The sequence below is a fragment of the Chenopodium album genome, chromosome 1 (genome assembly GCF_948465745.1).
Source record: "Chenopodium album chromosome 1, dcCheAlbu1.1, whole genome shotgun sequence".
Classification (NCBI taxonomy): Eukaryota; Viridiplantae; Streptophyta; class Magnoliopsida; order Caryophyllales; family Amaranthaceae; genus Chenopodium; species Chenopodium album.
The window spans coordinates 45012197-45026002 of NC_137834.1; the positions used below are offsets into that span (position 1 = coordinate 45012197).

At 39.4% G+C, this 13806-nt stretch overlaps 2 protein-coding genes across 2 annotated transcripts; both read right to left on the minus strand.

Annotated features, from left to right (window-relative positions):
- Positions 1 to 3785: 3785 nt before the first annotated feature.
- On the minus strand, positions 3786 to 4835 carry LOC145631962 (protein FAR1-RELATED SEQUENCE 6-like). Its single transcript, XM_081684206.1, has one exon. It carries the CDS (start codon positions 4833 to 4835, stop codon positions 3786 to 3788), a length of 1050 nt encoding a protein of 349 aa, XP_081540332.1.
- A 153-nt stretch (positions 4836 to 4988) lies between these two features.
- On the minus strand, positions 4989 to 6104 carry LOC145631972 (protein FAR1-RELATED SEQUENCE 8-like). The gene has a single exon (XM_081684215.1). The coding sequence runs from the start codon at positions 6102 to 6104 to the stop codon at positions 4989 to 4991; it is 1116 nt and encodes a 371-aa protein (XP_081540341.1).
- Positions 6105 to 13806: the final 7702 nt, after the last annotated feature.

A 13806-nucleotide genomic window follows, 5' to 3' on the forward strand; every position in this document is an offset into this window, starting at 1 on the left:
GACAGGATCTACCATGCATGCTAATGTTATAGATTGTAAAAATTAATTTCATAAATGATTTTTGTATTAAATATACTAAGTAATAACTTATACACATCCCGTGCGTAGAACGGACCCAAAAGCTAGTTTCCTTTAATTGTGGTACCCATAATATTACTCACACTTGCCACGTGAGCCAATAAGCCACCATATTGCCTCATCAAAACAATACTCACACATGCCACTCACACTTGTGAGCACTATTCATAAGGGGAACATGTGAAATTTTTATGGGTGAGGATGAGGATAGTCGGATAGAGGTTGTTAACTTAGTCGATGGGCCAAGGCCATATAGTTATAATGCCAATTGCCAAAACAAGAGCCCAAGAGTTGCCCAGTACTTATATGCAGACAATTTTGTATTTATTAATGTAATTGTAATAGATTACAAAAACCTCACAAATTTAAATCAATACAATCCCCCTCCTCTGACTTTATAAGGGAGACAGCGAAACATCGGTGAAACGAGGGCCGAAATAAAATTCAGGGTTCTATTGTTCCGATACCCCCGACGGCCAGACCTCATATGCCCTTAGCACTTCGGCGATTTACAGAGAGGTGCGTAAATCTAATTGCAACTGTATTTAATTTTATTGTATCAAAATATTTGCCCTAAATTTTTTACTAAATATTAAGGATTTTCCCAAATGCAGTGCTGCGTGCTACATGCAAATCTATTATATCTACACTATGTATGGTTTAGTACTAATTTTAAATAAATTATGGTATCATTAATGCTATTTAGTTATGTAAGCCGTCTGAGGCATGTTTAGAAAATAGTCGGATTTGAGATTTTGAGGGAATGAATAGCGATTGCATAAGGTGTATTAATTCGCCTTTTCGGTGATGTGTTGATATGAGTTCTAATGGTTGGAAAAATACGTCGTATGGATTCAATTTGCATTTTGTGAGTTGAATTGGAATTTGAAATGTGGTCTAAATGTAAGTCCTAAATAGTGTAATTTGAAATTTCAATTGATTTACACCGCATCCAACCGTGGATGTTGGGTTTAATAAACATAGAAATGTGTAGGATGTAAATGTGGTCTAAATGTAAGTCCTAAATAGTGTAATTGGGGTTTTTTTTTTGTTTATTTACAAATGACAAGAATTAAACACGGTCGCGTCTCCAACCCTCAATCCTATTCCTATAGCAATTTTACCGATAATTTGAAAACCTGTATTTCATTTTGTGATGTTCATTTTGATTGTCAGAAGTGTGGTGCATTGTTTGATTGATTGGTTTGATGGTTGTCAGTGGCGGATCGTGGTCAAAAATATTAAAGGGGCGGGGATTTGAATTTTTTAGCATTCACTACAAAATAATCACTATGTTCTATTATTTAATAAGTAAAATAAAGTTCATTAAGTTTATTAGCTAATGTATTTGAACAATGCACTTTTTGCTGTCGGGCCCTTAATGGCCCGGGTGGAAGATCTCCTTCTGATTGTTGTATTTCGATTTTACTTGTTTACATGATCGGATTAAATTGTTGTATAATTCGATGGAGTGATTTGCTGATTAATGGTGTTATGACTGTTATCTATAAATAATGATTTGTTCAGTATCAACATCATTTTAATTTTACAACATTAGGTAACATGAGGCATATTATTACACAATGTGCGTTCATCCTCGACCGTAGGAGGAAATATTATCTGGTTAGCATTCTAAACAAGTTTGTTCTAATAAAGTTCATAGACTATAATAATTACAATAGTAGTAACTTTGTGTGTGTTTAAAGCAGCCTATTTCTAAGCGGATGGCTAAGCAGATCAAAAATCTAATGGAGAAGAAAGGCGGTGATGGCTTACTCCGCCTTCACCGAGGCACGGAAGAGAAGAAGTATATAGTTCAAATGCAAGAAGTGAGAACGAAGACAGGGGTGGAAACGCGAATCACGGAAGGTTGGCGTAAGTTTGTGAGGTCTAATAGCCTTGAAATTGGAGACTATATTGAGATTGAAATGGAGGATTGGCAGGAGTGGTTATTTAGGGTCAGAATTTGGCGGAGTGACCAAGAGATAACAATAGTTGACCCACATGTGATCATTGATAATGATGGTACTAGAAGTGATGCCGACAGTACTGAATTTGTCCCACTTGAAGTCCTAGGAGAAGGATTCAATGAGTTCAGAGCAACATTCACAAAGGACTACATAAAATGTGGTAGGATGGTAAGTGGTGGCACAATAATTTGTGATCTCGGGTTATAATGTTAGAGTTCAATGTCAATTGATGGTTTTGTGTAATTGTAGTATGTACCAGTAGAATTTGCACGAAAACATTTCACCGGGCGTGATGATAAAATAGAAGTTGAAGTTTGCACGGACAAACTATGGAAGGCTAACATGTACATCAGATATGACAAAAGGGGGAAAATTGTTTCCTGCATTATCAAGGATGGAATTGACAGACTGATTAAGGCCGAAGGAATTCAAGCAGGGGAAATAGTATTCGTTACCTTGGAAAACTACAACCCCCCAGAATTTAACATTACATTTGTGGATAGCTAGGTGCCTTATTAAGCATGGAATTATGTGATTGTTTCAGATGTTGCGTAATTATGTTAATTTCCATGACATTTTGTTAGTGTCCAAATTGATGTGTTTAAATATTGTCAGCTACAGAAGAAAATAATACGTTCTACATATCTAATATAGTAATTCGACAATGAAAATAAATATAAGTAGAATGTTAACTAGATAACAAAACCCATAAAACCCACAACAAAAGACTTGGTAGAAGCCGTAGATTAAACACACAACATAAAAAATAATGTTGATTGTCAGATAGTTATTAAAGGTAATAACCTAAATATAATAGTGGACTTAAAAATCTTTAATATTACACTACACGGATACTTTTAGTTGTTGATGGCTGTCTTGCTAACTCTGCCTGCCTTGCTAACTCTGCCTGCCTTTGAAGGAAGACCTGCTGACGTATTACCAGTACTTTGCTTGCGTTTTTTCTGCATTAACAATACTTACTCTGATCAGATGTTAACCATCAAATAATACAGTGCGTAAAGGAGGGAGAAGTACTAAAATGACACATACAGTGGTCTTCCCATCTGAAATTGACAAAGGGACCAATTCAGTAATGAGTTTCACCTTTGGTACTACCTGGAAAATCAGTAATTAATGTAAACTCATTAGTGTGTTGCATAGATAGAATTAATTAAATATTGATAATAACATATTAAGCCATTGATCAAGTTGGGATACTACCTTCCTGGTTTTAATCGGGGTTTTCAGATTGTTGTTGGTCTTTGATCGCCCAATCATTCCTTTTCCCAATTTGTTGCCTTGTTGGACCTCTTTACCCTTGCTGACCCTTTTCTTTGCCGGTGGATTCTTGTTCACATTATTGGGGTTGCCTTTTTTGGTCGCCTTCTCAACCCTTTTTTTGGCCGGCCTTTTGTTGTTGACAATGGAGTTATTGGTGTCAACCCCCTTTTTTGTAGGTTTTTTGCTTGTGCCTTTTGTTGACGCCTTATCCGCAGAAGATGCATTTTTTTGGTTTCCATTAGTAGTGTCCTCTCCATTTTCGTTTCCACTGTGATAGGTGACCAACGACCTATTCCTTTTCCTAACAACCGGTTTCTTGAAGCCCATTTCAGCTAAAGTCATGTGTCTTGAGCCCTTCGGCCGGCCTCGTGGTTTCTTTGTTATTAGAGGATCTTGTATGATTCCAGCAGAATCTGGAGGACAAAATTTTGGGTGTGGACTATCAAAATCATGCAATTAATCGGGTTCAATTTCTGTCTGTTGAACAGTGGATATAGTGTTTGTTTCGTCTGGAAAAGAAAGGATAGTACATTCATCTGCCTTAAGTATCTTGCAATTTTCGACCTCAACGCGTATACTCGACAAAGCTTTACTGACCACATCGACTGCTTCATCATTTATCATTGCAGCTTCATCACACAGTGTTTCAAACTCAGTCATCAACCTTTTGAATCTTTTCAAAACAACACTCGTATTAGGGTCGTGGTAAGAAACACGAACTTTAGTATGTTTTCTTAGGATATCCTTGCGCCACCGATTCACAATATACTTTTCTGGTATGTCAACCACAAAATTCTGATGAAGTATGCTCATCATATGCTTGCACATAATACCATGTGTAACAAATGTCCTGCAGTTACATGAGACCTCATTAGTTTCCATGTTGAAGGTAGCTGAGTAATACCTCCTTCGATCAGTAAAAATTTCCTCACACTGACCATCAGGCACAACCCACACACGGTCTTCAACTGCGTACTGAATAGTATTTTCATCCAACTTCTTCTCTACTGTACAATAGCAGTACATCATTCGAGTACACTCAGTTTGTACCTCTTGAAACTTGGTATCGGTGTACAGTCGTCGAAAAAACTTTTCAACTGGGAAGCCAGTAACTAACCTCCTAACATATTTACCGCAATTTGCATCAGCAGCAGTCTCATCCTGCACCCGTTTCTCCATGGCCTGAGCATACTTAACAGGAAATTCAAATAATTTGGTGTGGAGATTAAGAAATCCATCAAAAAAACTATTTATGCTCTCCACACGCTGGGTAGTTTTCATTCCTGCCCAGAAATAATATCTCATATACGCGGGGACCCACATATGCTTCTCCTTGTACAAGCCTTTCAACCAATCATTGGTTTCCAAATTAAAATTGACAAGTAGGTCATTCCACCTTCTCTCAAACTCTTCTTCATGCAAACTTTCATACACAATGGCCTTCAACACTCCCTTGAAGTCTTTGTAACTGCACAATAAACCACTCGAAAGTAGTGAGTAATGCATAGTTAACGTAAGTAAAGAAAGTGTATAAAAGATTGAAATATGACGTGTCGAAGGCATGACATCCTCAATGGGCTTTCTCATAGCCGCAGCCTGGTCTGTGAGAATAGCAGCGGGGGCTCGGTTATTCATACATGCCAACCACTCCTTAAATATTCATGCAAATGTGTCTGAATTTTCATGAGACACCAATGCACAACCCAACAATATAGATTGTCCATGGTGGTTTACACCCACAAAATTTACAAATGGCAGTTCATACTCATTTGTCAAATATGTAGCGTCAAAGCACACAACATCACCAAATTCTTCATAAGCCGCACGACTTCGGGCATCTACCCACAATATATATTTCAACCTACCCTGTTGATCTAATCTTTGTGCATGATAAAAATGCTGGTTACCCTCTTGCATTTTTTTAAAACAAGACATCATGGCTGCAGCATCGCCCCCGGCCATTTTCAGCTTCCTTGCCTTGTAAACCACATGCGCCATGTCTTTTACACTATATTCCAACTCATCTTCCCCTTCAATTTCACTGGCCAAGCATCCATGAATTTGTGAGACAGGTACACCTTTACCGAAATATTTCATCAGCCTCCTTCGAACAGTGGTAGTAAATTTCTTCATTCGATACTCTTTAACAAGCTTCGCGTCTGCATGATTTGGGGTGTGATTTGAATGTTCCAACTCCACTTTCCTAATCACCCACTCCCCCTCGCGACTCATGTCAGCATAGACTTTCGCCTTACACTCACATTTTTTTGACTTTCGCTTACAATTACTCAGCTCGTAGGCACACACTGTACCACCAACTACCCCGCCAGTGCCAGACACGCCCATAGCCTTTGACCTCTTATTTGCTTCCCTCATTGCCCTCATGTCCGGTCTTCCCCAACATTCAAACCGCCAAGTAGTTGCAATCCGATCCCTTACCTCTCCTTTAGAATACACACCTTGTGCCCTAGTGACACCAAAACCCTTTTGCTCAGCATATGTTTTGTAATAAGACTCAACCTCTTGCCAACACCTAAAAACCATCCCAACCTTAGGAGGTTCAACATACGATACTAAAGTCCCTTGATTACTAGCAACAACTATCTCTGGTGTCTCGATTGTATCGGTTGGGGTTAGATATTGTGCAAAGTTTTGGTTATCAGACCCATTTGGTGTGTTTATACCATCACTGTCTTGGACCACCTCATCAATAAAGCTTCCACGGGAGTCGGTGTCATGGTCACCTCCAGACCCACCTTCAAAATCGTTGTCCATAATAACAACCTCCACGTTTATCTAAATCACATGTGTCAGGTTATTACACCATTACGTGACATATAAAAAAAATAGTAAAATTTAACATATAAAGCTATAACAAATTATTTGAAAGCTGATTCAAATCCACATAATGACTTGAACATATTAAGATTATCAACATACTCTTGTGTCAAGTCCACATAATCTAATTCACAGAAGTCGCCACACACAGGTATCTCTACAGTCAGCCCCAAAATACCATCCACCACATTCACCCACGAACGACAGCATAGCCACACTCCACTCCAACAACCTTATTGGCTTATTGCCATTCGACTCAGCTATGTAAATTAACATATTTTGAGGTTTTTAATTTCATATTTTACAATATTACTTAACTTGTTGGGTTTATTTAATGCGAAATAGATTTGTTTATTTTATTATATCTACTCAATTTTGTGTATTTGGTGTATGAAAATGTTGAGAAGCTATTAAATTTATCAAATTAACGTGTTAAGATGTATGTTTTTTGTAAGGATTTGATATTCCGAATAGCTGTTTTTTTGGCATTAAAATTGATATTGTACATAATAATACGCTTCAAAAGTTGATGCTTACATTTTTTATACATGAAATTAGGGGATTTAATAACTACATGTTATTTTTTATAAAAAAATTATTTGTTATATATATATATATATATATATGGCAAAAGCTAAATGGCGCCCCCGGGGTTCTAGATAAGAACAATATTTGATGCATTGTTTTTTCCACATGTACTGCTTATATTAAATATTTCTTATCATCCCTAAAAAAATATTAAACTGCGTACTATGTGAATGCAAACCAAAATTAGTGCCATAAGTTTCATTAATTAACGGAAGATAAAGATACAATTATTTTACATGTATATTACTGGTTCTTTCAATCATCAAAATAAAAACAAAAAATTGATATTTCATCAATAAGATAAGTACAAAACATGTTCATGGATGGATAATAATGAACATCAACTATCGGCAAAATTAAAAGGTACGTATGAAAGCAATTTACTCTAGAATGTATGTAGCTTAGTCTTTGAATTATAGCTTGATTTGATTTAAGATTGTTAGATTCTTTAGCTATCTTAATTATCTCGCAATAGTAGTGTATATTGCTTACATATTTTTGTTATTACATTTTCAAAATAAGATATTGTGTCTACTATTTTATTTTCTGATTTTGTGCTAGCAAATTGTTTGATTTGAATGAAACTTTATCACAGGAAGAAATGGTTGTATTTAAAAAGGAATATACATTTGAATTTATTGGACAATATATACCGATATATTTTTGAAAATTAATTGCAACCTCCAAATAATGTAGCAGAAAATCATGATCAATAAATCATACTCATGGTTTGAGCCATTTATGGGTCAAACTTTACTACTACTAATCCAGATCTACATTTTTGTCAGAGTTGGAATAATAAATGGAAATAAAAATATACTTTTTTAAAAACATATGAAGCGTTCTTTTAAAAAAAAATAAACCGACAGAATAATATAAAAAATGAATAAATAATATAACGCGGATATTAAACAAAAAACCTGTAAACTCTCAAAGTCTCAAGTGTAATATTAATACTCTCGTATGACTCATGAGAAATATATGAAAACATGGAGAATTGAATGTCTTAGCTAAAAAGTAGCATTTAATGTTTTCGTATTGAATGTTGATACTGATGTGTTGTTTTATGCATATATAATCACATTAAATATGTATTAATTAATAATTTGATAAGTTATATGCAAATATTTATGCCTCAACAATTAAATACTGCATTTCTTATTTTGTTTATAATGCTGTTATTAACGAGGTAGTCTCAAATGGATATTGATTACGTACGGTGGAGTTTGAACATGGGAAAATATGTGTTTGGCTAAAATGAATTTGTAAGAATTACAGATTCTAATACAAGTTAAGCTTATTTGGGGAATATATACACATGGTTGGATGTTACAACCTTTTCAATTATGCATTTAGTCAACATTTAAGAGCCTTAATTTCCTGCGTTTCTACTCAAATTAATGTACCCGGTTATGACCTCAAGATATTATATTAAAAATATTAAATTATTCATGCTTAGTGAATAATATTCAGTACATATAGGCTAATGTACTAAAGTTTCATTAACAAAAATATAATTTCAATATTACAGTATTTTTTTATTTTCTTAAGGATGCCGAGAACAAATCCTGTTTGCAATATGAGGCGTGAGCGTGGTCGTAAGCCTTTGATACAAGGATCTTCAACTACAATGAAAGAGGCAAATGCTTGGCAAATGCTATGTCGGAGAGATATGACGGGCCAATTTTCCATTGTGTTTTTTCTGATTCGTATCATTCGCAAGGAATAATTGTATGTGTCGTTCCCATATCTTTAATAACTTGTTGCCATTGTGTTTGTTGTGTTAATATTTTTATTTTTTTTTGCTTTGGCAGAATGTTCCGTTAGATTTTGCTAGGAAACATTTTCACAGGCTCGGGAAAACAACTAATGTTGTGCTTCAACTATATGATGATGAGTTCAAAGCTGAACTCAAGATTAAGTCTGATGACAATAAGATGATCCAATGTGTTATTAATAATGGAGTTGATAGATTAATTGATTATTATGAAGTCCAGGTTAATGAAGGAGCTATACTAGAATATCGGAAGGGGAAGCGTATTGTTTTTGATGTTCGATTACAATTGAGTACTGATGATTGATGTTATGATGTAGTATATAATAAGATCAGTAACTTTTTAAGTTTGATGGTTGGTTCCAGGAGTTTGTTTCTTTTTTAAGACGATATAGATTAATAACGGTGTGTTCCATTTGATGGTCCTAATATTATCTGCTACAACCCTATATTTTATTATTATTCAAGTTGATTAGTGTTTGCAGTATTACTTATTACGGAGTAGTTTTTTATACTTAGATTTCAATTTGTCCATTTATTTTCTGGCCCTTTTTGTTTAATTGGTATGCACACTAACAATATATAAACTAAGTATCTGAGGTTGATCCTAATACGGTTCAATTGAAATCAAGCTTTCCTAATTGTAAGTGATCTCAAGGTTTATTTATACGGCTCTAGTACATACTCCACCAATTTAATTTCATAGTGTTGGATTTTGTCATACTATAAAATAAATATATGTACTACGTGGATTAAATATTGTTTTGGGTGTTTTTGTCCCTTGGGAGAGTTACGTCACGAAGTTTGATCCGGCTGAGCTGTACCTGCAAAATAACGGAGACTCCGGGTGGGTGGAGCTCCGCCTCCAACGATCAAGTTAGTAACCTGAACGAGAATAAAGAGAACGGAAATTTAAGTGGGTATCTGCTCGGATTCCAAGCTCAGGTCTTTCTCTGATGTGAGAGAATGCTGGTGTAATAAATGATTGAATGTGTCCCTCCAGTGGGGAAATATCTCCCTATTTATAGGGTCCTAGGAGAGCATGCCCTTATCTAGGTCACTTGACCTACTTTTAGTGGGTTGCGCCGTAAAACGGCGCTTCTAGGGATTCGGGCCCTTGAAGGCCGCAATTTCAGAGGTATATCTGAGGGAGCCAAGTGTCAAGAGGATGCTAGGCCACGTGGGCCATCCTGAGCTCGACACGTGGCTTCCTCTCATTGGTCCACGTGTCTAGCGTATTTTTACCCTAAACATTTGCCCCTCACAGGTTGCACGTGCATATCACGTCGGGCCTGTGACACGTGTCCACCTTTCATGGGTGAACAGTAACGGGTAAAATTTTTGAATTTCAAATCAAAAATTTCCCCCCACTTTCACTTTCTATAAATAGAAAGTTACCCCCCCCCCCTTTTTCACACTTTACGTTCACATTTGACTTTTAAGTGAGAGAAAGAGAGAGATTCTAGAGAGAAGTGCTCTGCTTTCGTCTGCGTCACAGCAAGTTCAAGTTTCCGAGTGCTAGCAGCTCAACACCCGGTTTACCGGCTATAGCGGTTTTCAGAATTTTCTAGAGAAAAAGCGAGGTAACCTCCTGTACCATTTTAGCTTTCCTCCCTTTCAATTTGTATATCATTTTTTCTCCGCCTGTATACCTAGATTTTTAGAGAATATAGATGAGTTCCCAATCCACTCACTCGGCACTGCCTAGGACACTCAGCCGATCCCCCGGAACGGCTGAGTCTAGAACAGGGGGTGCCTCTTCTGGACTGTCGAAACCAATATGCTCATCTCCGAATTCCTCCCTCTCTCTGTCTGTGCAGGACACAATGGCCAGAATGAAACAAACGGCCAGACGGTCTAAGAGCCGGCGCACTATGAGAGTGCCAACCGATGAGGTTTTCCCGGACAGGGAACAGAGGGATTGGGAGGAGAGCGGATCTGACGAAGAGGCTCCCTCTACTTCCGGGAGCTCTGGGGTACGAGAGGTATACGGCGAGGGAGCCGCCTCCTCTAATGAAGTCGGCGATGCTGAGGCCGGCCAAGGATCAAGGGTCGAATCCTCCGGCTCCGACCAGGACAATTTTGCAGCTGACTATCAGCAGCCGCCCAAGGTCGCTGACAACCCTAACCCTGAAAGGACCCGGATGCTGCCGGGTAACATCGCCTCCTTAATAGTGGATTCAGGGTCTTCAAGGAAAAGCACCCCTTTGGAAGGGGTTGGGAGATTATCGTCCCTCCAGCTGACGCTGTAATGGCTTGGAGCGATGATATAGAGCACGCAGATGACTACTTCATCTGCTACGAGGCGGTTATCGAGGCCGGCCTCTGATTCCCCCTCCACCCCGGGATTAGGAAAATCCTTAAGGGGTACGATCTAGGGGTTTGGCATCTCACCCCCAATTCGTGGGTGAATATTCTAAGTTACATCGCCACCTGCGAGTTTCAAAACTTGAACCCCAGCTTCTCCGCCTTCGCTCATATGCACTATTTGAGCAAGGCTCTAGGCGACCATGGGGCATGGTATACTCTGACTACCCTGCCCCAATACTTGATGACTTTGGACAAAGTGTCCAAATGGTCCGGGTGGAAGGACAAGTTTTATTTGGTTTCTTCCCCCACCTTAAGACACAACCGGACACTACTCCAGTACAATACTGAGCCGGCTCTTCTTGGACGTAAATGCCCTCTCCCGGCGTTATCTACTAAGGCCCGGGAGCAAATAATGGAGCCGGGATTTTTTGAAACAACAACTGAGCCCATGGGGGATGGGACTCACATCATAGTACCCAAAAACTGGATCCCCCATCCGGACTTATTCAAGGACGAGTGCTTCTTGTCCGCCTGCGGGCTGAGTACCATGTTTCCTAGGGGTAGAATACTTCTCATCCGGAATGATTGTTATTTTACTTTAATTGCAAACTTGCCATAATTTTCTCTAACTATAAATTCTTGTTCTCGCAAACGAAGCCTTGAGAATGGTTGATCAGGCAAAGACTCCGGCCAAGTCTGCGGCGCTGCTGCGCTTGCCAAGAAAGTAGGCGTCGAGGCTAAGGATTCCAAAAAAGGCGGGGTAAGACCGCCTGACTTGATGTGTTTGCATTGCATTTTTTTTTTGTTTTTTTTTACCGGTTAGGTATACTTACCCTTTGTTTATTTCTCAGGAGTCCGTCAAAAAGATTCCACGATCCTTCTCCAAGCTGCTCAAAAGGCAAGGAGATGATCTGGAGAAGACTCCGACTGCGAAAGCCGCCAGGAAGGACCATCCTCCACCCCAAAAACAAACATCTGCCCAATCCGGTCGTCCAACGACTGGGGGAAAATCCCCTGCTGTGTTGAGAAAACTAAGCGAGAGCTCGGAACGCTCGCAGCAGAAAGCGCCGGATGCCTCTACGGCATCGAAGGGTGGTGATCCACCAAATGTTGCAAGCGGTGCGGCAACGCCTGGGGAGGAGCAGAAGCCGGAGACCCATCCGGAAGCCCAAGGTAAGGGACGGATTGAAATACCTTGGCCACTTGATATTATGAGAATCAAGACCAAGGTTGATCCCTCTAAGGGGTCGGTCAGCAGCCGGCAAAAGATGAATGCCGACTACGCTGCCTCTATCTCACAGAGTACTACTTTCGATGCAGATCTGACTTCTGACGAGCCGGATCTTGCGAGCTTTGCAAAACGAATGGTGAGGACCCTCACCCGGTCTAAGAATAACTTCATACCTGATCTGCAGGTCATGAACTTTGACCGGATAATGGGCCAACTGGCTGAGGTAATGAATCCCACAACCTTGTTATTTTTTTTATCTTTAATTCTACTAAGTAACTCATAAGCCGACTGTTATTGTCTCAGGTGATGCTGAGAGTGGACGGCCTCCGGGGCCTCTTTAGGCGGAAACAGGAAGAGGTAAATAACGCCAAACGGAGGGCCCTTGAAAATCTCAACTCTGCTGAATATTCTGATTATATGTGTAATTTAAAGATTAAAGCAGTAGAGTTGAAACAGGAGGAGCTGATCCGGAGTTTGACGGCTGCAAACGATGAAGCTAACTGCCGGGCTGATGACCTTGACAAGCAACTGAAGGATGCCAAATCAGATCTCAAGGCATTAGAGGATGCTGACAAGGAAAATGCCCAACTCTGAGCAGACGTTAACCGCCTGGGTGTTGAGCTTGTTAATCTGCGAAACAAGCAGTCGGACGAGCTTGCCCAGGAACAAAAACGGCTGACAGAGGAGAATGAGCGGGACAACTTAGCCCGGATGAAGATCACCTGGAGCCTCCTTTACCCAGAAATAGACTTTGAGGTCTATAAGCTGAGGTATGATTACGCCTCTAAGGTGTATGATGCCCAGCTACTGGGTGATGCTCCCCCTCCTCACTTCAAGGATTGGGCTGCTGAGCAGGGATATGATGTCTCTGATACTGAGGAGCCGGCAGATGAGCATAACGAGGGCCAAACCAGCAAAACTCAGCCAGAGCAGCCACCTCAGCCTTAGGCGGGCCTCCCAAAACTTCTGCGGCAGTATGCCATTCTTGTTTCTATACCGGTTTGTATGCCGTGTTATGTTGTATTTTTACCAACCATGGGGTTGGGTTAACATTTTATTTCTCTCTTTCTTCACCGGAAGTATCCGGTTAACACTTGATCTGGCCTTTGCGCCATGTTAAATATTAGTGAAGTATTCCGACCTAGTCGGTATTTATATATATTTGCGTTATGAGTTTTTCAATTTGAAATTTTTTTGCATATGCTTGCAATTCTTTAATTTTTTGCTTAACTTAAAAAGGCATGCGGCAATTTGCAATCCGGGTGCCCTTGCCCCTAGGCGGCTGTGTGGTTGGTTTTATTTCACGTCGATTGATTGGCTTGAAAACACTTGATACTAGGAGAAGTATGGAGTGTTTTTAGGCCAATCAATCACAATGGTGATTGCCCCAAACCAAGTGCACAGCCGGCCATTAAAACGGGTATTTTGAGCTTCTCGTCCAGACGGTTGTATTCCGTCTGGGGTTAACGTGTAGCCGTTACACATAATCTTTTGCCCCAATAGGGGGAGTGAGTGCAACTTTGGAATAAATAACCTAAGTAAGAACTTCAGCCGATGACCGACTGATGCCTCAGGGCATCCCGCTTTCGGTAACTTAAAAGTTCTTTAAATTATTCTGGTCAGACGGTTATGAGCTGACTAATTTAGTCATTCGATTTTAACCATCTGCGTTGGTACATAGAATCGACGAATAGTCTTTTCTCTGCGAAGATTGCACCCGGAGGTGTGTCGCCGGA